At 44.1% G+C, this 22505-nt stretch overlaps 4 protein-coding genes across 8 annotated transcripts; 2 read left to right on the plus strand and 2 right to left on the minus strand.

Annotated features, from left to right (window-relative positions):
• Window position 1: 1 nt before the first annotated feature.
• Window positions 2-9694, plus strand: LOC143508624 (testis-expressed protein 2-like). 5 transcript variants are annotated; one of them, XR_013129406.1, is made up of 12 exons: window positions 2-1031; window positions 2750-2950; window positions 3092-3407; window positions 4028-4233; window positions 4815-4970; window positions 5751-5850; window positions 6367-6502; window positions 7755-7880; window positions 8004-8213; window positions 8334-8454; window positions 8834-9201; window positions 9266-9694. XR_013129406.1 is itself a non-coding variant. In XM_076997278.1 (11 exons), exons 1-11 carry the CDS (start codon window positions 63-65, stop codon window positions 8963-8965), a joined length of 2673 nt encoding a protein of 890 aa, XP_076853393.1. In that variant the 5' UTR covers window positions 2-62; the 3' UTR covers window positions 8966-9694. The 5 variants fall into 5 exon arrangements, 3 of the variants coding, with proteins under 3 accessions (XP_076853393.1, XP_076853394.1, XP_076853395.1); XR_013129407.1 differs by having other exon boundaries at window positions 8834-9080; window positions 9298-9694; XM_076997278.1 differs by having other exon boundaries at window positions 8834-9694.
• Window positions 9470-16115, minus strand: LOC143508626 (large ribosomal subunit protein uL3-like). The gene is made up of 10 exons (XM_076997281.1): window positions 15963-16115; window positions 15022-15214; window positions 14609-14777; window positions 14324-14459; window positions 13237-13423; window positions 12585-12745; window positions 12327-12428; window positions 12085-12180; window positions 10140-10259; window positions 9470-9882 (listed from the first exon to the last, which is right to left on the minus strand). Exons 1-10 carry the CDS (start codon window positions 16098-16100, stop codon window positions 9823-9825), a joined length of 1362 nt encoding a protein of 453 aa, XP_076853396.1. The 5' UTR covers window positions 16101-16115; the 3' UTR covers window positions 9470-9822.
• A 709-nt stretch (window positions 16116-16824) lies between these two features.
• ndufb10 (NADH:ubiquinone oxidoreductase subunit B10) lies at window positions 16825-18287 on the plus strand. Its single transcript, XM_076997283.1, has 4 exons — window positions 16825-17069; window positions 17397-17535; window positions 17615-17754; window positions 18134-18287. Exons 1-4 carry the CDS (start codon window positions 16841-16843, stop codon window positions 18217-18219), a joined length of 594 nt encoding a protein of 197 aa, XP_076853398.1. The 5' UTR covers window positions 16825-16840; the 3' UTR covers window positions 18220-18287.
• Window positions 18288-20035: 1748 nt separating this feature from the next.
• Window positions 20036-21914, minus strand: rps2 (ribosomal protein S2). The gene is made up of 7 exons (XM_076997292.1): window positions 21751-21914; window positions 21564-21653; window positions 21374-21481; window positions 21115-21288; window positions 20596-20755; window positions 20250-20341; window positions 20036-20160 (listed from the first exon to the last, which is right to left on the minus strand). Exons 1-7 carry the CDS (start codon window positions 21883-21885, stop codon window positions 20080-20082), a joined length of 840 nt encoding a protein of 279 aa, XP_076853407.1. The 5' UTR covers window positions 21886-21914; the 3' UTR covers window positions 20036-20079.
• Window positions 21915-22505: the final 591 nt, after the last annotated feature.

The raw sequence follows: 22505 nt of genomic DNA on the forward strand, positions 1-22505 counted from the left end.
CTCTACAGAGCTCTGTCTACCAATTTCCACTCTCGTCCTCCAAGCTCTGCTCTCCAGGTGAGATGTTAGCCTCAGCTCCTGACACCAGCACGGAGCCCCCATCTCTAGCAGCACCAAGAGGCATCGTCAAGTCCTCCTCTTCCTCCTCCGACACGGAGTCTACCTCGGCCGCCCCACTGAAGCCTAAGCAGTCTCTTGGACTCGTCCGGTCGCTCTCCGCCGAGATCTCGCAGCGGGAGCCTGAAGCTTGCCTCTCCCAGTCTGACTCCGAGCTCCACCTGCAGACACGTGAGCGGCCGCCTCCACCACCCAGGCCGCGGTCTGAGGATGAGGGGCCCTCAGCTTCCACGGGGCCCTCGTCACGAGGAGAACACCAGCCCAGCCTGGACACCTCCCTCAGGGCCGAGCTGGAGGACACACGGCGTAAGCTGTCAGAAGCCATGCACGAGCCTCTCAGCATGCTTAGCAAAATCATGGGCGAGGAGGGTGTCGGCACCAGAGCCCAGAGGGGGGTGATGTCCAGGGATCTGCCTGTGTCCCAGGGTGGCGTGCTGGAAGGGACACTCGTTCGGGGAGAGGCCGGAGGGGTGTGCCAGCACCCAGAGGAAGCTTCCTGTGAAACTTCACCGCAGGAGACCAGGAGAGGACTGCCCGAGCTCTGCCGCGAGCTGCCCGCTGACGGCGGCCGCTACGAGATCCGCACCTGCACCAACGTCATGCGCGTCGTGAAGGTTAAAGGTCACGCAAGCTCAGAGCTCACAGAGCCACAGCAGGACAGGGCTGGAGCGTGTTTGGAACCGGGCAGGTGGCTGGCCTGCGTGGGTTTGCTGACCTACAGTTTCTTTGTGCTGCCGCTCTCGTCATACCTGGCAGGGCTGTCTTTGGGCTTGGCCTGCGGGTTCATGATGGGCCTGGGGGTGATGCTGATGCTAGCGCCACGGCGACTGACCACCACCCGTAAGCCGACTCCCTCCCACGACGACAGGCCATCTGCAGACTCCACCAGCAGAGGGCAGAGCGGGGTGCTGCAGGTCAGTCTGGTGCATACTCTCATAACATACTCCCATAACATACTCTCATAACATACTCCTAAAACATACTCTCATAACATACTGGTCAGTCTGGTGCATACTCTCATAACATACTCCCATAACATACTCTCATAACATACTCCTAAAACATACTCTCATAACATACTCTCATAACATACAGGTCAGTCTGGTGCGTACTCTCATAACATACTCCCATAACATACTCTCATAACATACTCCTAAAACATAGTCTCATAACATACAGGTCAGTCTGGTGCGTACTCTCATAACATACTCTCATAACATACTCCTAAAACATACTCTCATAACATACTCTCATAACATACAGGTCAGTCTGACACACTCACTGTCTCATAACATGGAGGTCAGTCCATCACTCTCTCATACTGTATCGTGCAGGTCAGAGGCGGTTTGGATAGTTACAGTTATGCTTATACCTGCAAAATCTGCTCAGTCTTCGCCTTTCTCTCTCTTTCTCTCTCTCTCTCTCTCTCTCTCTCTCTCTCTCTCTCTCTCACACACACACACACACACAGATATTAGTGGTTTACAGTGAATAAGATACCACTCCCAGAGAGAATCCAGGACCTTGCTGTGTACATCTGTTCAGTATCAATCAATTGTCCCCAAGACAAGTTATAATTATTTAAGCTGGTTAATTAGTCAGGTTGACAGGTGGCTGTGTGCTTACAATGCTGTAAACACGCTTACTATGTTATACTATGTTATCAGATGAAATGCCACTTGCTATATCAACATTACTCTGGCCTCTTTATTTTGTTACATCACCCACGCACCCATGACTTATGACACGTGCAGCTCCACACAGGTAGAGGTGAGGGCCTCTTCCCAGAATGCCTCTTTCCAGTGTGCAGAGGCACTCACCCCCAGCAGCTGCTCCTCACGTCTCCTCACCCAACACGCCCACCACAAGCACGCAGAGACCCAGCTCTCCACTGTACTGATTGGATATGCCTGTTTCCCAGTTCCCTACGTGTAGATAAATCCTCCTGTTTGCACTCATTGACTTCTTGATCCACATTACTGAGCTCATTGTCAGCTGGACAGGCGCCAGTGTGCTGACCTGTTTATCCTGTTCTAACGTCTAGCTCTGATTGCTTAGCCCTTTCCTGCCCATGCTGTTTTGCTTTAATGGTTATGATTCTCACCTTTTCTGTTTTTTCCATAATGTTTTGAGCATTTTGAACTACTGGGTTACTCTGTGACGGTGGACACTTCAGGAATAACCACATACGGAGACAGAAAACGTCAAAAAGTCTCTGTTATTAACTTCATTATCTGTTATATAACAAGTGCCAGTGGCCTTAATTATGCTGCTATGTGTTATCTGTGCCCTCTTTATGTCGGAAATAGAACAGCAAACAGGATAATGTAAGGCTGCAGGAAGCCAAGGCTGTAATTAACCCTGCTCTCTGTAGGGGGCGTTTTACAAACGCACATACACAGTTATATGTTGAGCTTGAGCTTTATAGTAACATGTCGAGATTTTTACAGCAATGTATTCTATTGATTATAATCATAATAAATAGAGAAATGTTGATACTAGATCAAGTTTTATATCTCAGAGATCCTTTGTGAATACAGACCAGTATCAGTGTAACCAACGGGCACGTGTAGAATCTGATCCCAGATCAGCACTATAAGACGCTAACTACCCCATGTACTCTTGGATGCAGGGCTGGATGAACGAGACGTGTGCTTACGACCCGGAGACGTTCCACCCGTCACTGTGCCACCCGGTCTACGCCACGCTCCACAGCTGCTGCCTTCGCCTGGCATACCCGCCGGCCAGCGGGCCACACCGCGCTATCGAGGGTGAACCCACGCACGATGCCACGTTCACACGCACGCGCTGTTTCCGGCTGACCAATAGCAAGGTCTGGTTAAATGTGACCTCACCCTTTATGTCACACTGTAGCACACTTATGAAACATCTTTACAGCATCTACTGTGACTAAAGGGGCTCTTTCGTCTGCTTCCATTTTTTGAACATTGCCAAACGATCTGTTGCGCCGCAGGTGTCTCTGCTGCCATCGGCTTTGGCCAAGAAGCGCATGTGGAATAAGAAGTACCCCATCTGCATCGTGCGGGCTGAGGAAGAGGAGTGCGGAGAGGAAGACGGGTGTGGTGAGGACGTGCGAAGCAGCAAGCGGGCGGAGGAAGAGGCCGAGGACGAGGAGCAGCCCCGGCGGGCACAGAGGGAGGGGCGGGGCAGCGCCACGCTCTACCTGTTCGCCCGCACGGGCCGGGAGAAGGAGGAGTGGTACCAGCACCTGCTGCTGGCGGTGCGGGCGGAGCCCCAGGGCATGCTGGGACACAGCGGTGTGAGGACAGGTGCGGTGCTGGGGCCCCCAGACTGCTGACACATGCACACACTGCAGAATCGTGCAATGAACTTTGCAATGTTGCAACTAATTTTTTTGTCAGTAATGGGCACAACCTGCAACATTAAAACTTCTCTCTCTCTCTCTCTCTCCCTCTCTCTCTCCCTCTCTTTCTCTCTCCCTCTCTCTCTAACTCCCTCTCTCTCTTCCTCTCTCTCTAACTCCCTCTCTCTCTCCCTCTCTTTCTCTCTCCCTATCTCTCTAACTCCTTCTCTCTCTTCCTCTCTCTCTAACTCCCTCTCTTTCTCTCTCCCTCTCCCTAACTCTCTCCCTCTCTCTCTCTCTCTCTCTCTAACTCCCTCTCTTTCCCTCTCTCTCTCTACCTCCCTCTCTCTCTCTAACTCCCTCTCTCCCTCTCTTTCTCTCTCTCCCTCTCTCCCTCTCTTTCTCTCTCCCTCTCCCTAACTCCCTCTCTCTCTCTCCCTCTCTCTCTCTCTCTCTAACTCTCCCCCCCTCTCTCTCTCTAACTCCCTCTCTCTCTCTCTCTCTCTCACTCACTCTCTCTACCTCCCTCTCCCTCTCTCTCTCTCTCTTTCTCTCCCTAACTCCCTCTCTCCTGTGTGGATCTAGAGGGGAGCATCACTGAAGGCTCGTGTCTGGCCTGTCCTGATGACCTGAGCTCTATGCTGGCTCAGAGGGAGCTGGCTGGCTCGGTGAGAGAGCGCCTCCTGCTGGACTACAGCTCCTACATGGCCCACTTTGGTGCAGCAGAGAACAGCAGCCTGCCGGGCACACCGTGGCCCAGCCGGCCTGACAGCCCCACCAACACACTGACGGTGACGCTTAACAGCATTCAGCACCATGGACGAGAGTTCAGAAGGATATTTCTGGGCAGAGTATCTGCACATTCCTCAATATATTTCATGAGTTTCTGGTTCCAGTTCAATTTCAGCTATGTTTAGCCCAGGAACTTTCATCTAGTACATTGTTCATGTTGATCAGTTGAAAAGATTAAACAATGATTGGCAAAGTAGCAAAAGAAAGCTTAGCTCAGCAAAACACTGGATAATGTTCAACAATCCAGGAAGCCTGAGCAAAATCCTGGTGAGGACTTTTACTTTCTGAACCTGGAATTGACACTTCTGTGAGGTGCTAGATGAACATTCAAGTCAGTGTTTGTCTCATTAGTTACGATGTCTACTGTGTCTGCTCATCTCCTGGAAACTGCACTGACTTTGGTGGACATTTTTTTATATGAGCATTTATACAAATTTCCTATGACCAGTAAGCATCAACACAGAAGCATCTCCCCTGACCACACCCTGCCCACAACCTCATTCAAATTACTTCCAGCTTTTCACTAAAGCAGTATGGACACTGAAGTGTCTGTCATCGATATCTGTGTGTGTTCCTCCAGCTGCGGTCGTCCAGCGAGCAGGGCCCGAGGTGCAGAGGGGGGCGGCCGGCCTGGCTTAACGCCCTGATCGGGAGGGTCTTCTGGGACTTCCTTCGAGAGCACTACTGGGCTGAGCAGGTGGCCCACAAGATCCAGAATAAACTGAGCAGGATCAGGGTGAGGGCGGACGTGATGCTGGGCTCGGCGCGGCTGCAGCCAAGATCACTAGGCCGGTCAGAGTGTGAACATGGAGAGTTAGTCCGTGAGGGTCCGCTCGCGTAGCGTCACTCTCTACGTAGGTTTCGTTGTAAACACTGCAGTTACGTAAGCGTGCAGAGCCCACGAGGGTTTGTTGTGATGACTGCAGATGGATTCAGAACACACAGGCTCTGCTCTCACACTTCTGGTCCCATGATAAGGGAGCTGTTGATGACGGCAGGATTCCTCCCACCTCGTCCTGCTATGTGGGTGAATGCTGGATAGTTAACGTGCAGGTGGCCGGGCTCACAGCCATTAGCTTGCTAGAGACTGCTGGAGACCTAGGCAGCTTGTCAAAGCACTCTCTCTCTCTCGCTCTCTCTCTCTCTCTTCCTCTCTCTTTCTCTTTCTCTCTCTCTCTCTCTCTTTCTCCCTTTCTCTCTCTCCCTCTCTCTCTAAAATTACTTGTGATGGCCAAAGCACAAAGCTAGCTATGACTCAGCTTGCTAAAAACATAACAAGAATGAGTTTGATGATAAGGTGATTGCCAGCCCATGAGTATTGGCCTTATTGTCCAGATAGTTGACTAAATGCTGCTAGCATTAGCCTGTTTTGCATTCCACGTGAAATAATTTGTAATGACTTGCTTTACTGAGCTCATTTTAAATCCCAAAGTATCTCATTCTACATAACATGTCTTGGCTGACATGTTTAGGTCTACTATAAAGTTTTTACTCTAGATTTTTTGTCCTGTGGCAGTTGCCATACTTCATGAACAAGCTGGCCCTAGCTGAGCTGGATATGGGCACCTGCATGCCACAAGTATTGAGCACCTCCAAACCTTTGGTGGATCACAGAGGTGAGACACACCGAACACATATACACACAGAGGTGAGACACACCGAACACATATACACACAGATCTATGTGTGTGTGTGTGTGTGCTCTCTATCTCTCCTGCCTATTGTTATCACACACACACACACACACACACACACACACACACACACACACACACACATTACACACACACACACACACACACACACATTACACACATACATGTGTGTGTGTGTGTGTGTATATATATATATATAGATAGATAGATAGATAGATAGATAGATAGATAGATAGATAGATAGATAGATAGATAGATAGAGAATATATAGAGCTTAGCTGACTGAAGATTTTTGTACATAAGCCCAACATTTTTATTTGATGCTGTAAATGTTATATGAATGGATGCACTGACATGAATATGTATGTGTATATTTGTGCAGGTGTACATATGTGTTCTGAAGTCTGTTTGTGCATATGATATGTGTGTGTGCGTGCGTGTGTGTGTGTGTGTGTGTGTGAGTGTGTGTGTGTGTAGGCCTGTGGCTGGAGCTGGAGGTGGTGTATGCTGGCTCACTCCAGATGACCCTGGAGACCAAACTGAAGCTGTGTAATCTGGGCAGAGAAAACGTGTCTGAGACAGACAGCAACGCAGAGCCCTCGAGACTGGCGGGGTAGGAGTAGGCCATGGGTTAAAGTTCTCCGTCACTACGACGGATTTCCGTCATTTGATTTTTTGGGGGGGAAATTCCGTCAAATCATAATAAACCACACACGCGCGTGCTATCTGTTTTGTGGCCAAAATATGATTCTCTCACTGGCGCTCTTCAGCACTGGATGTGTATATATATATAATCGAGTGTCCGCGCGCCGAAAATGACGTAATCGCGGTGGCTCCACCCGTGCGCGAGAGCCTCGCGCGCTGGCGATTCGCGAGGTCGTGCACCTCTCGAAATTTGTAACTTCGCGCGCGCCACGCTTCAGCCCAATGTACTAATCATTAAATATTCATTTGTTCATTCATTTTGAATATTATAATGTCATGTCCATACTATAAAGTGACTACATTTCATTTTTTATTTGAATTTGTAGTGAAATATAGAAGTTATGGTTATTTATACTGGAGAATCTCTCCACCGATCACAGACTTTTCTTCATTTAGCTTTTATACAGTCGGAGAAAATAGGCGCATTTCTTCCATTTAAAATGTCAACTTTTTATTTCTAAACCAATTTAACATGGATGGTGTTGTTCTGTTTGTATTTAAAAGCTCTATCCAGTGGTGTGATTTAATTTGCCATTTTTGGATATTTAATTTTTTTATACTACTTTTGTATCTACTTAAAGCAGGTAATCTTACAGCTTATGTTTTGCTATAGTGAATCTGATAAAACCAAGAGAGCTTCATACCTTTTAAAACTCACCAGGATTCATTAAATTTGACTTGATTTTTAAAAAATTTTCTGGAGGAGGAGCCCAGATAACTCCATTATATAAACATTTATGTACATTTATTGCTCAGGTGTTGCATTTTGTTGCTTCATAGATTCTCTCTTCTGTCCTTACACAGGCTGTTTAGATAAATATACTTTATAAATGTTTCTTAATGAAATCCTTAATTTAGTGCACTAAACCAGAGTCAAAGCTAGACCCGGTCAGAGGGAATACACACAAAGAAGGTCTCATTTCTTAATGAAGTATTAGTGATTGTTAACATGCTTTGAAATGACTACAAATTATTCCAGCATTTCTTGAAGAGGTGGATCTTCAAGCAGCAAGTCACTCAGATTATTCAGACAAGTCGGTCTTAATTCCACCATCTGAACACTGGTGCAGAAAAGAGTCTTCCATGATTCTTGAGCTCAAGTGGTTGAGATCCTGCCGTACCAGTAACACATAGTTTTCTCGTGTGCATGTCTGTTATAGCTCCAGGGTGTGTGTTATTGAAGACAGTGATGAGGAGTCTTCTAGTGCAGGCTCTTCTGATGAAGAGGACCCAGTGCCCTCTGAGTCTCAGGGAACTTTGGGAAATATACCCCCACATGCTGATGGGTAATAATCCTCTCTTGTCTCTTGTACCACTTCAGTACTGAATCAGTATATCAGTATATCTGCCTCATTTCAAAGCCATTCTGACCAGGAAAATTAGTCTATCTATAAATAATACCTGTCTAGACATGGTGGTGGGAGCAGAAGAAGGAAAATTCTGCGCTTTGTGGACAAGATTACCCAGTCAAAGTACTTCCAGAAAGCCACAGAGAATGAGTACATCAAGAGGAAGATTGAAGAGGTTTCCAACACTCCACTACTACTCACTGTGGAAGTGCTGGAACTCTCTGGAACTCTGGCTGTCAACGTTCCACCGCCCCCTACTGACCGTATATGGTACTGAGAATTTTTCCGTGCTATATGCATGATCGTGATTCTAAATAAATATGCTTTATATATATCAGTAGCAGTTGTGTGTGTGTGTGTGTGTGTGTGTGTGTGTGTGTGTGTGTGTAGGTACAGTTTCCGTGTGCCTCCGAGGCTAGAGCTACGAGTCAGGCCCATGCTGGGTGAGAGAGAGGTTACTTTCACTCATGTCACTCAGTGGATAGAGAGGAAACTGCAGTGTGAGTTTCAGGTCGGTAGGATTGTAAACAGAGCAAACACACACACACACACACACACACACACACACACACACAAAATAAACAAACATACAAACAGAGCCAAAAGTTGTTCCTTGCAATAATACGAGCCTACTTTGTTGTTTGGCATATTGATTTACTTCAAAAGTTGAAAGCCCTTTTTACAGTTAGCATTAACAAACAGCATTCAGCACCTAAACAAGGTAAAACATGTGTCTGTACAACACTGCTGGATTCATTAGAACACTACTTCTTTTTCTTTTCGTTTTTTCAGTACACTACAGGAGTGTTTTATAAAGCCTACTCTACATTGACTGAGCCACAAAACTGCACTGTTCGATTTTCTAAACAACAAATATTTTTGTCTTTCAGAAAGTTTTTGTGATGCCCAACATGGATGACTTATACCTTCCTCTCATGTCTTCTGGAGTGGACAGTCCTGACATGTCCCTGCATTCTTTAGGAGAACATCAAGACGGACTGTTGTGCCAAGGCTCGGAGTGAGACATAGACACGCAAGGAGGCGGAGACACAAGCAGAGTGACTCGCAAGGAGGCGGAGACACGAGCTGAGTGACACACAGGGAGGCGGAGACACGACCTGAGTGACACACAGGGAGGCGCAGACACGAGCTGAGTGACACACAAGGGAGGCGGAGACACGAGCTGAGTGACACACAGGGAGGCAGAGACACGAGCTGAGTGACGAGCTGAGTGACGAGCTGAGTGACACACAAGGAGGCGGAGACACGAGCTGAGTGACACACAGGGAGGCGGAGACACAAGCTGAATGACACACAAGGAGACGGAGACACGAGCTGAGTGACACACAAGGAGGCGGAGACACGAGCTGAGTGACACACAGGGAGGCGTGGACATGAGCAGAGACTGAAGCATGAACAAAAAATGAAAAATGTATATGAGCCACAATGCTAACAGTGCATGGTGAACTTCAAATAAAAATCTGTCTTATCCAGATTTATAGAAAAGTGTACCAAAACCATAAGCATAACAACCTCAAAAATCGGTATTTAATAATAAATTGCAATGCTATGTCTTTTCTTCAGATGCCATGTTTACACAATTTTGGGACCAGAGGGCTGATTTTATTGTTTGAACCGCATTGTGCTCTTACTGTTGATTTTCCTTAGAGTTAGACTAGAGGTTTCATTGAGTTTGTGCATGTCTTTGTAACATGATGTTCATGGACAATAAAGAATGACCAGAGATTTGAGCAAGTGTTGTTATGCATAATACATATTACATTCAGTGTTGGATAGCCGCAAGTGCACTAAATCAATTTCTGAAAGGGCTTTTATTTTAAATGTCTGCTGATTAGTTAAGGGACCTCATAGAATCATCTCACTGAGACTGTTCTGGGGCATCTGATGCTTTTTTCAGGAGGTGTTTTTTCAGAGGGCCCTAGAGGGCAGAGAGAGAGAGAGAGAGAGAGAGAGAGAGAGAGAGAGAGAGAAAGAAGGGGATGATCACAGGACTATGAATTTCATGTTATCTAGTCCAATGACATTTCAACAATGTCTAATAAACAACTTCAGTAGTAACCATACATGGATTGATAAACACATTCGCAGTTACATAGGGATTGTCAAGTATGAGCCTGACTGAAACTAATTTGTCCTGCTACATTACGGCTGTTCTTGTTGGGACTTTTAACGTACCATGAAAGCAAACTTCTCCTGTGCGGTCTGGAAGCGTCCATGCCCGAACTTGGAGGTGGTGTCAATGAACTTAAGCTCAATGGCCTCCTTGGCCTTGCGTGAAGTTTGGACAAGCAAAGACTACAACACAGGTACACATGGGTGGAGTTAGCATACATGCTTACCTTGATTACTAATGAGACAGTTCTCTAACACCTTGGCACACAACTGACATGAGATGAAAGATACACTGTACATAGTGTTCATACTATTGAGATATACTGCACAGTGTCCATACTAGAGTGAAATACACTGTACATAGTGTCCATACTATAGTGAAATACACTGTACATAGTGTCCATACCAGAGGTGGGACCAAGTCAGTGTTTTGCAAGTCTCAAGTAAGTCCAAGTCTTTATACCTCAAGTACCGAGTCAAGTCTCAAGCAAAGACACTCAAGTCAAGTGAAGTCTCGAGTCAAGACAGGCAATAATCAAGTCAAGTCCCAAGTCTGAAACTTGGAATTTCAAGTCCTTTCGAGTCTTTTTTTTTTTTACCAATGTTGCAGGTATATTTTAAATGTAAATAATAGACATGCGTTCTTTTTAAAATCTGTATTCTCCTCAAATCTTGATAAAACATGTGCAACTGAAAACACGAAGTATAAAAAAAAATTAAAATTACACCTCTTTATTGCACAGTTCAATTTGTTAAACTTAGCTGCAAAAATATTCATACTTTAAACTACAATTTTCCAGAAATAAATATTCTGTGAAAAAGTCATAAGTTGAACTCCATGTTCAAATAAAAAGTGCTGATATTTTCACAGTACAATACAAAGAACCATAACAGCATTTTCCCTCTCTTCTCTTATCTGGTTTCTTGGAGAACATGTGTGAGTGACACAAGACAAACAAATATAAGAACTGAACAATTAACAGGAATCTGCAACTTTAGACATTTCAGTAAACTATTCTGCATTGCATTTGCTGGCCAAAAGTCTGTATGTCATTTGTGCACGATGAATGATGTCCCCATAGCTGAAAACTCGCTCCACTTTTGTCAATATATATTTTTCTCGACGTAGATGTCTTCAAATACACAATCCATGCTGAGATAGAACTGGATATTATGATGGTGACAGAGAGAGGCTCTCTTCCCCGAGTTCAGATACAGAACCCAGGGTTGCCAACTCTCACGCATTGAGCGTGAGACACACGCATTTGACCGTCTTCACACGCTCTCACGCCACACATCCGAATATCTCACGCCGGAAAAAAATCTAGTTTATTTACCTCTGATCCACATCTATGATTCAATGAGTTACTAGTACGCTCTGGCACCAACCACTGGCGATCGATCGATCGCGATATAATACTTAATTTGTGTCCATTTTACACCCCGCCCGGTAAAAATTTACGTTCGCCAACCCCCCATTTGATTGGTTGTGCTGCAGCCCATGCATACACACACGTACAGAGTGTGGAAAAGCAGAGGACTGGTCTGCGTCAGAAGGACGGAAATGAAATTAATGGGGCGCACTTTATAAATATTAATATGCGTTTTAAAATTTAGATTTGGGGTAAAAAAAAATCAAGTCTTTGCAAGTAAACAGGTTCAAGTCCAATTCAAGTCCCAAGTTATTGGTGTAAAAGTCCAAGTCAAGTCTAAGTCTCTGAATATTTTTTCAAGTCAAGTCAAAAGTCTTAATATTAATGACTCGAGTCTGACTCGAGTCCAAGTCATGTGACTCGAGTCCCCACCTCTGGTCCATACTATAGTGAAATACACTGTACATAGTGTCCATACTAGAGTGAGATACACAGGTAACATTTAAAATTCAGAGAGGAGGCTTTGGTTTCCCAAAAGAAAATGAAATATTTTGCATATCATTATTTTGTAGAATCTACATACATAATATTGAAATACATTTCTGGTATAGTAGTGGTATAATGTGTAACTGTACCTTCCTGAGAGTAAGAACTCGTTTCTTTGTTCCAACTACACATCCTTTCACCATCACAAAGTCATTGTTTACTTCCCCGTAATGAGGGAACCCCCCCTGTTGGTGCAAATCAAGATAACCGTCTCTGTTTTTAATTTTTCATGATCAACAATCAGCCAGTATAACTCAATCAAATTAAATTGATTCACCAAACCTGAAAACTATAACAGGAATAAATTTGACTTTCTCAATGCATTTAGTACCAGTGGATTGATGGTCTTCTGGGTGGTGTCATAGTTAGTGGAGGCGTTGTTGTGGACCATTTTGCCATCCTGGACATGAATCCCTTTCCCTATGCGGTATATCTAATAACAAAAACACGTCGGTTAGTCATTTGAGAGATCAGACTTTGATGCACAATACCGTGAACTGAATGAGCAGTACATGCCCCTTAACATATACAGCACATATGTTGTGCTTGTATGCATATATATGCTTATATAAAAGTACAAGTGTCAAACCTTTTTGTTGAGCTCGGTGCGGTGATGGTAGCCCTTCTGCCCGGCACGGGCGATGGTGTAGCCCACGCGGGCTGGATGCCAGGCTCCGATGCAGGCCACTTTCCTCAGGCCCTTGTGGGTTTTCCTGGGCAGCTTCTTGGTGTGCCAGCGGGAAGTCACCCCTGCATGGCACGGAAGCAATTTGGCACTGAGCAGGAGTGAGGTCTGTCTGAGCTGTGAGCTGTGAGGTCTGTTTGAGCTGTCAGGTCTGTCTGAGCTGTGAGTTATGAGATCTGTCTGAGCTGTGAAGTGGCAGGTCTGTCTGAGCTGTGAGCTGTGAGGTCTGTCTGAGATGTGAGCTGTGAGGTCTGTCTGAGATGTGAGGTCTGTCTAATCTATGAGTTGTGAGGTCTGTCTGAGCTGTGAGGTCTGTCTGAGCTGTGAGGTCTGTCTGAGCTGTGAGCTGTGAGGTCTGTCTGAGCTGTGAAGCGTGAGGTCTGTCTGAGCTGTGAAGCGTGAGGTCTGTCTGAGATGTGAGCTGTGAGGTCTGTCTGAGATGTGAGGTCTGTCTAAACTATGAGGTGTGAGGTCTGTCTGAGCTGTGAGGTGTGAGGTCTATCTGAGATGAGAGGTGTGAGGTTTGTCACCCCTCCTGTCCTGTTATCCAGCTTACCCTTCATACCATGGCCCTTAGTGACCCCGATCACATCGATCACCTCATCCTGGCCGAAGACGGAGGACACGGGCACGGGCCTCTCAAAGTGCTCCCGTGCCCAGTCCACCTTCTCAGCCACGGTGCCACCGTTCAGCTGCACCTCCATGACATGGGCCTTCTTCTGTCTCAGAGGCAACAGACGCATCTGCACAGAGAGAAATGCAGGAGGGAGAGAGGCAGGCACTAGGGCCCTGCAGCTACCAGTGCTACGCTTAGTCAGGAACATGGAGGCCTTCATAGTCCCTACAGAAGCCTGCCTGTTGGGACTAAAATGACATGGCATTTTAGCAGCTTTTGTTTTATTGTGCTGAATAATTGTGTCCCAAAATGAAATATAGCATAAGACGATGCTCAGACTTTTTTGTTCATATTTTATGATTATAGAAACTAACATGTTTACATGATCCCCTCTCTCTGGAAAAAAAAAATCAGACATAAAAACATTACTGCCATAATGTTCCATACAGAATACTGTTGTGTGTGGAAAATCACGTTACTACTCGTCTGCTCTAACTGTGTAAGCACTGCCCTCTGTTTGGGGGCTTATTTTTAAACTGACATTTGAAACTGCACCCTCACACTTACACACATATGAGGGATGTGTGTATGATATGGTGAAGAGACTAGCGAGATTGTGAAGCACTCCCCCTAGTGTCTGCACTGTAAGTGCTCAGTTGCCACACAGCCCCTGTACTAGTCTGGAAAATTTGTTTACTTTCACTTCAAGACCCAAACAAAGTTTTTAAGGTATTCATTTAAGTCATATTTCTAGCATGGACTATAATATACTTATTCATTTAAATAATTTAATCTAGATATTTCAATTTCTAACTACTATGAGCCAAAAATGGTCCATTTGACTCTGACATTAATAATACACACAATATGGCTGTGCTGTTTTTTGCATTATCTCAGGCTATGTATTTCCTGCAGATGACATTCCCCCATCCTCTTCTGAACATTCAAAGGGGCTACAAACTCTGTTATACTCTGTTTGGTTCCCACTGAGGAGATGCACAGATATGTTAAGTAGTTATTATGTTACCTGAGAATGGACAATGGCCCTGATCACAGAACAGTATTTCTTCATCATTGTAAAGTCCTTCTCCAGCTGCTTTTTGCCTGTTTCATCCTGCCATTTCTTGCTGTATTTAGTGAAGGCCTTCTTCTTGCTTTTATACCTAAAAAAGTCCATTTAGGAATTCAAACTCAAAGTCAAAATCTGAAGAGAAGGAATAGAGGCTAAACTTTGTGTAGCTTACATGTTAAACGGTATTGACAAGCATAATAGCAAATGCAGGTTTAAACACACAAACATACACACACACACCAGTTTTTGTAGAATCGGCGCTTGCACTCATCACTGATGTGCTCAGCAAAGATGGTCTTGAAAGAGCGCAGACCCTTCACCGTGTTGATGTATCCAACCACCCCCACCACAATCACAGGAGGAGTCTCAATGACGGTGACAGCCTCCACCTCCTCTCGCTTGGACACCTCTGGAAGAGACCCAAGGGAAAAATTATACCACAGTGACAAATAAACCCACACCTGGTACATACTTACTCTTTCATAGGGTACTTTAAAATGTCAACTGGACAGTTGCAATGACAAATATTTTGGAATGGCAGAATTTGCCTAGCTAGATTCAATGTCCATCCAAAATACCTGCATAATTATTGACAGTATGGTCTGCTAAGCTGACTGAACAACTTCTATCTGTTTTGAAGGATGAGGACTCACTCATGGCACTGCGGTGTACCTCCCGCAGAGTATGGGTCATGCCAGCCTTGTAGCCCAGGAACGCCGTGAGGTGAACAGGCCGTTTGGGGTCATCCCTGGGCCAGCAGCGCACCGTCCCACGATGCCTCTTGCTCCGCTTGTGGGCCAGAAATCCCATGTGCCCATGACGAGGGGCATGGAATTTACGATGAGACTATGAGTACAACACACACCAACAGATAGCCACTACAGACATCTAGACTTCAAACATTTATACTGAAACATTGAACAGTGTTAAACACATATCTACGGCATTGAAATTTCCTCAAACAGTGGAAAGAGTTTTCGAGAGTTTTCCATGAAGCCAATTAAAAAAATACATTTTGTTCTCCACCAATGAGAGGCTATAATTTTGAACAAAACTATGAACCACCATGGTACATTACTCGACATAAATGACAGAACAATAATGGTCTATTGATGGAAATACATGAGCTACCATTGTCTAAATGGAATGGATCAAGCTGATCAATAATGTGTTCACTTTCTTGTTATTTTAGGTTATTGAAAGTTAAATAAAGACAAATGATAGCACTTTAGCCCAAAGAAGATAAGAAATAACATTTTAAATAAATATTTTAGTAGATGTATTACATACATTAAAAACTATGCATTAGAATAGTTTGTAGGCATTGTGACAATGTATTTCGCATTTAGAGCAGTTATTCATTAGTAATTTTCTTCCCAGATACAGGACATATGCACAAGTACAGAGCTCTCGTCGCCTAGGAATGGCACTTAGAGGAAAAACCTCAAACCACTCCGTTTAATGCATCTTACACAATAACAACATGCCAGGTTAAAGTCAGCTGTAGTCTCACTCACACCACCACCAGCCCTACAAGCAATACTGCCCTGACAAACATCAGCTTTAGGCTTTAGAAACATGGGAGGTCACTGACCATGGCTGTGTGCGGTCCTGACGCAAGGCAAGAGGAGACACGGACAAGTGCTAATCTAAGAGTCATACTTAAGGTGACACAGAGCGTAAGAACTCTAAACTGGTTGTTGGCCCAGTTAGGAAGTGGTGTTGCTTTCATATAAGCTTAATGGTGCCAAATTGTGACTTGTAAGGGGACTTGTAAATCATATGGGCTGGTAATAGTGGTGCCTGTCACTTTTCATGGAGATTTCCAGCTCAGTGTTTATTCTGTGAATATGGTACATTTTAATAATGTAATATGGCACATATTACAGGGTTGTGAAATCGACTATAATTTAAACTACAGCTAAATTGAACTGAATTGTTTTTCTTTGCATCATTTGAAAATATAATGGCCAGTAAACTGTCCACAAAGTGAAAGAAACAGTGGTCAAAAAGATAGGCTCATTGTGAGCAATCCCAGAGACCTCAGGCCACAATATATTCTCAGTGAAAGAAGACTAAAAGTGAAATTTAAAAGAAAACCAACAAAATTCTGTAAAATAAATAAAAAAATAAATACAAACTGATTCCTCATCTTAGAACTTCATAAGCACTTTGCATTTATATACACTAACTATATATATTTAAATGAATTGTAAAGAATTGTAAAATATGTTTAAAACAAATTTCACAGTATATCTCAGCTTCACTTCTCAAAAGTTTTGTAAACGTGCCAGTTGGGAAAAGTGATATTCTATGTTACACAATTTAGAGTAAGAAGGACAACAAGGGATTATTTTTTTAAAGCATAAAAGGTAGCGTTATTCGGCATTACGTGCCTCAGTAATTACATTGTTAATTTTAAGCCATAATTACTCCACGTTTGACCTTTCCTCCATGTTGCTACTCACGCGCATGCGCATTGTTGAGAAAGGCTGTGCTGGAGGTCGAACGGAAGGGATTTTGTTTTATTTCCCTTCTATTTCGGAATATAAAATGCCGCAGGATTATGATAAAGATGCGTACCCCGAGCCTCCGAGACAGACTCCAGTTGTGGATAAGAAGACTGCCCTACCTAATACATCTTTAATTATATCAAAGCTCTTCTACTATTCCGTGGACCTTCCCGTGACCGCGTTCAGAGGTAACGCAGCCGTGTTGTACTAGTACTCTAATACCGAGCTGGAGTTTAGTGTAGTCTTCACCACGGCCGCCTGTGTCTGTTATATGACATGTATAAACGTTAAATGCTTTGCTGAAAATGAGAAGTCTCTAGTTATCCAGCTAAAATGATATAAGCTAGGCAGCGAACAGACCGGCAGGCCTCGGTACTGTAGTTCCCACTAACAGCTCATGTTGGAGCTCAGTGCCAGTGTCACTTTCAAATGTAGCTTCTCGCAACAACACACACACAGTAAACTAACCCTAACCTAAACTAACTGCAGTCTTTATTCCACGTTTTCTTTCCTAGACGCCATCGACAGCATCCGGAACAAGAACAAGTTCCACTACTACCACCAGCGGTTCCGCCGGGTACCGGAGCTGACGGAGTGTCAGGAGGGAGACTTCGTGTGCTATTATGAAGCGGAGATGCAGTGGAGAAGGGATTAGTAAGTGTTGCACCTCCACACCCTTCATTACTGCTGTGTCCGACCTGGTTGTGTGTGAGGGCTCGGCGTGTCGTTGTAGCAAAGTGGACCAGGAGATCGTGAAGATTGTGCAGCACCGCGCCCGGGCCTGCCAGCAGCGTGAGGGGGGCAGCTACGTGCAGAACTGCGCCAGGGAGTACCAGCAGTTCCAGGAGGTGGCCAGGGCTTTCCAGTCCCGCTGTGAGTGCAGATGCACCAAGAAAACATCACCACAACGTTTACACAGAGTTTCTGACCGTCCCATGCCCTTCTGCACACTGCCACAGCATGTACAATTATTTCCAGTACCAAAACCCAGGCTTTTAATCAACACACCATTTACTGTTGTCTTTAATTGCCAACTTGGGCGTTGAGTCGTACTCAAGGAACCTAGTGCAGCCTAGTGCTTTTACAGTAATCTTTACTTTTCCCAGTGCTATCGTTACCACTTCTATTTGATTGCACACAAGTGTTAAAGTATTAGGATTTTTGCGTTATAACCTGCATATTATTGCACTGTGACGAGCATTCATGTGGTATATTGTTGTCAGTGAGCCGTGCTGTGATCTCCTCGTTTCAGATGGGGACCTGGGAGCCTATGCCAGTGCCCGGAAGTGCTTAATGAAGCAGAAAGAGCGCATGATGGCCAAGGCACAGGAAGCATAAACCCTTTTCTCCGTTCAGTCCTTTCTCTGGTGTAAAAATGTGTAAAATAAAATTTGTTGAAAACTGAATTTGCATCTTTCCTCCTATTTCCTTAATTCACATTAGTTGTAGTCAAGTTAAATAGCCCAGGAACTGATCAGTGTAATGTTTCTAAAATGTAAATGAAAAATTATTTGCTCATGTAGGCTTTCTACCCCTTTCCCCGAATTGCTATTTAAAGAACTTGACTTAATATGCATTGGAGAATACCTATGTATTGTATCAGGGTTCCCACACCTTGGTTAACATCAAATTCAAGGACATTTAAATGACTTTCCAGGGCAAACTTCCTCAAATTCAAGGACTGCACCTGGCAGCATTTACCTACTCTTACCCCTGAATATGTTATCAAAAAACGATGTTAATACAACGCAAATTCAAGACTGAATGTCATTTCAAGACATGCATCCTGAAATTTCCTGTGCATGACATTAAGTGCTGATTCAACAAAACTTCACTCACACTCAACATGACTGTCACCTTCTCACAGGTGCATTGCTAAATTGCCATTCATGTAAAGTGGCTACACATACGTTAACTACATACAGGAAACACTAGCTTTCGGTGCTGAACAAACAAACTTCTCTACTGGAGAATGACCAAACTTTTGCAAAGTAAGTCAGCATAGGCCCTGTGGAATCAATGTCACTTTAAATGAACTTGTGCTGGCAAAATGACAAACATGCATATACACATACAGTATACATAAAATAGAGGAGCAAAGCCATATAATGAGATTAGAACAATAGATTTCTAGAGAAATCTGGTGTGAGAATTCTAGCATTTTCCCAGTTTTTTTAATCTACTTAATGAAGAGTAATATGAATTTAATTCATTGATGAAGAGAAAATGTTTTTAACCACTCCACTTACTGTAGTGAATGTGGTATTTTGCTAAAAGTACGACTACATTTATGGCATCAGAAATCCACTTAAGTTTTCTGCATAAAGTAAAATGGCATCAAAAGACAGAATGTTAAGTTTGAGATCAATCCTGTTTCTAGTGTCCATGCAAAAACTTTGTGAATATTGACACGAAAAAACAAATGCTCCTGGAATTCATCTTCTGACTTACAAAAGGTACATGAATCCACATCAAGTTTAAATCTTCTTTCAAGAAACATGGCTACAGGATATATCTTATTTATTATTTTGCAATGAGTCTCTTACTTTAGAAGATATGGGCCATTTGACAAGCCATTGTGGTTTTATAATTTTGTATTAGGATGTTTCTTGAAAGAATCTCTATTATATATTTTGTCTCATACCATCAGTGATTATCTTGTCATTAAACTTGGTCAAGTTGGACATTCACTTTTAAAATGGGCATCGACCAGTCAACTCTGAATATGACATTTTGATTAATTGAAGAAATGCTAAAAAACTCACTTAAAATCTTTCTAACAACTTTCATATCAGATCACATTTTTCAACAAAAAGATAAATTTAACATTGACAATCTTTTTCATAGCAATCTTTTGTAAATATTGACTTCCTACCAACTGTGCCCTATTATTCCTTGACTGCGGTCTTCATCCATGTGAAACTTCAAACCCCCCCCCCCCCAAAATATTCAAGGACCTTCAAGGACAGCTGTCTTATGCCCGTTTTCAAAAACCTTCTAGGGCCTTGAACTTATTTTGCAGATTTACAAACTTTCAAGGACCCGTGGGAACCCTGTTGTATATTGATGCCCCTTCCCCAATAAAATTGCATACAATTACAGGTTAGATACTTTTCTAAAACAAGCAAATAAGTTACAAGAAATGGAGACCAAATAAAGGATGTTCCCAGGAGTTTATTTCAACCCTTCATACAAAACTTAGGTGGCTGCCTGAAGAGCGGCCTGGCTCCTCTGTACAGAGACCCTGGTGTGAGTTTTGGCTAGATGGTCAGTGAATTCCTAAAAAGGGGAAAAAAAAAAAAAAAAAAAAATCAATACGGAGTTCACAAATAAAATGTCCAATTTACATGACTGTATAGGAAAATTACCTGATAAGGAGACTTTGTGAACACCGTTTCCTTCCAGAGATCAGGAGTCAGGTAGCTGTACGTCTTGGAAATGGCATCAAAAGTAGCCTTGGCTGCAAAGAGAATAGTAAAATTGTCATGAGCACCACAGTAAGCTTCACAGCCAGTTGAAAATAGTGCTTGCAATAAGCTGTAGAGCATAAAGGAACAGAAATACAACATGGACTCATATTCCTGTCGTGCATAAACATACTCGTTTCTCTGCTCCCACAAAAAGTCAAACGCACTACAGCGGAGGTGCAGCCGACCAGAGCGGGGAGAATAGGTGCTCACGGCACCACAAGCGTCCGTATTAAAGCCTCCTTACCGAAGTTGCCCAGTGTAGCGGTGCACCCTCTGGCTGAAGTGTAGCAGTCATCGATACCAGCCATCATGAGCAACTTCTTGGGGACAGGGGCAGACACGATGCCAGTACCACGGGGAGCAGGGATCAGACGCACCAGCACAGACCCGCAGCGGCCAGTAACCTGTGGAAACGGGTAAACGAGTCAGCACGAAGGTGTATAAACAGCAGACACCACACAATCAGGGTTCCCATTCCAGGTCAAATCAAATTCCAGGTGCTTTCAAAAACAAAAAAAAGCTGAATTATCATGGTCTTAAATTGAAATAGGCTGGTTTTGCTCAAGTAACCATATCTATACATGTAGAAAATGTGTGAAAACTGAAATGGTAATTTATTTTTACACTACAAGCAAAAGGCCCTGAAGTTCCATGACTTGACACCAAAAATGATCAAATGCTTCAACTGGATTAGCCTTTTGAAAAACTCCATATTACAGAAATGATCCAGGGGGACAGCAGTCTGTCGTTGCCTTCATCTCACCTTGCAGGGCACGGTGTGAGGTTTGCCGATCTTGTTACCCCAGTAGCCTCTGCGGACGGGAATGATGGACAGCTTGGCCAGGATGATGGCTCCACGGATGGCAGTCGCCACCTCCTTAGAGCACTTCACTCCCAGACCAACGTGGCCATTGTAGTCACCAATGGCAACAAAGGCCTAAAGCATAGCCAGCGTGTGAATTTTTTAAACAACGGTGATTTTAAGATACTTAACATAATCTTGAGTGCAGAGGACAAATCACCTTGAACCTGGTGCGCTGACCAGCCCTGGTCTGTTTCTGGACAGGCATGATCTTCAGCACCTCATCCTTCAGGGCTGAGCCCAAGAAGAAGTCAATGATCTCTGACTCCTAAAATGAGACGCTACATTTAAGTCACAAAGAAATTATGAATATTGGCATTATAACATGTCATCAAAGTTCGTGCACACACCTTGATTGGGAGAGAATACAGGTAGATCTCCTCCAGGGACTTGATCTTCATGTCTTTCACGAGACGCCCAAGCTTGGTCACCGGCACCCACTAAACGGAGACAATTCCAGTAACGGCACGACAAATTAGAACAAAACACATTTAACCAACTACACATTTACTAACGTGTATTAACGCCGCGACTCACCTCCTTGTCCTCGGATTTGCCCCCACGGGCTCCACGACCACGTCCGCGGCCTCGGCCCCGTCCACGACCACGACCCCGGCCGCCAGCCCCGAAACCTCCGCGGAAACCTCCTCTACCACCGGCGTCGTCCGCCATTTGCTGAAATACGACAGAAGACACAATATTTATAATGTACATTAACGCGAAATTATAGTAATGTAGCGTCACTTAAATTGGAATAAATGAATGAAGTTCGGCTGGCTGGCCAGTTAACTGAGTGACTTCATCTTTAAGTAAACTATGTGGGTACAAACTATGGTAACTGAAGCCCATTTTAAATTCGCCTAAATACACTTTATATTGTGGCTACGTAAGAAACCTCAACAAGCCTCTTGTATCTTACAATACATCAAGCAAGCTAGTTAGCTGTCGCAGGCTACCATTTTGATACCAAGAAGAAACGACAAACAGATAACTGCTTTCTGTTGTTTTTTAGAAAATAATTTTAACTTTACCAGAATATAAAAACATCATTCGTCGATTATTTTACTAATAGCGCATTCGACTTCAAGTGATGGCAACGATGCGCTTAGATTTTTAATTTTCGTGCGAAGGGGCGCCCATGTTGACTTACGTGATGCGTATTCAGGAAGAAGAAGAAGGCCTGACGACAGTTCCGGCGGTATTTATGTCCGCGCGCCCTCGCGATATGTGCGCTCGAGGCCTTCTGGTAACCCGGTAACCGCCTTGATATCTCGCGCTCTCTCAGTTCAACT

This window comes from Brachyhypopomus gauderio, chromosome 2 (assembly GCF_052324685.1).
Source record: "Brachyhypopomus gauderio isolate BG-103 chromosome 2, BGAUD_0.2, whole genome shotgun sequence".
NCBI lineage: Eukaryota > Metazoa > Chordata > Actinopteri > Gymnotiformes > Hypopomidae > Brachyhypopomus > Brachyhypopomus gauderio.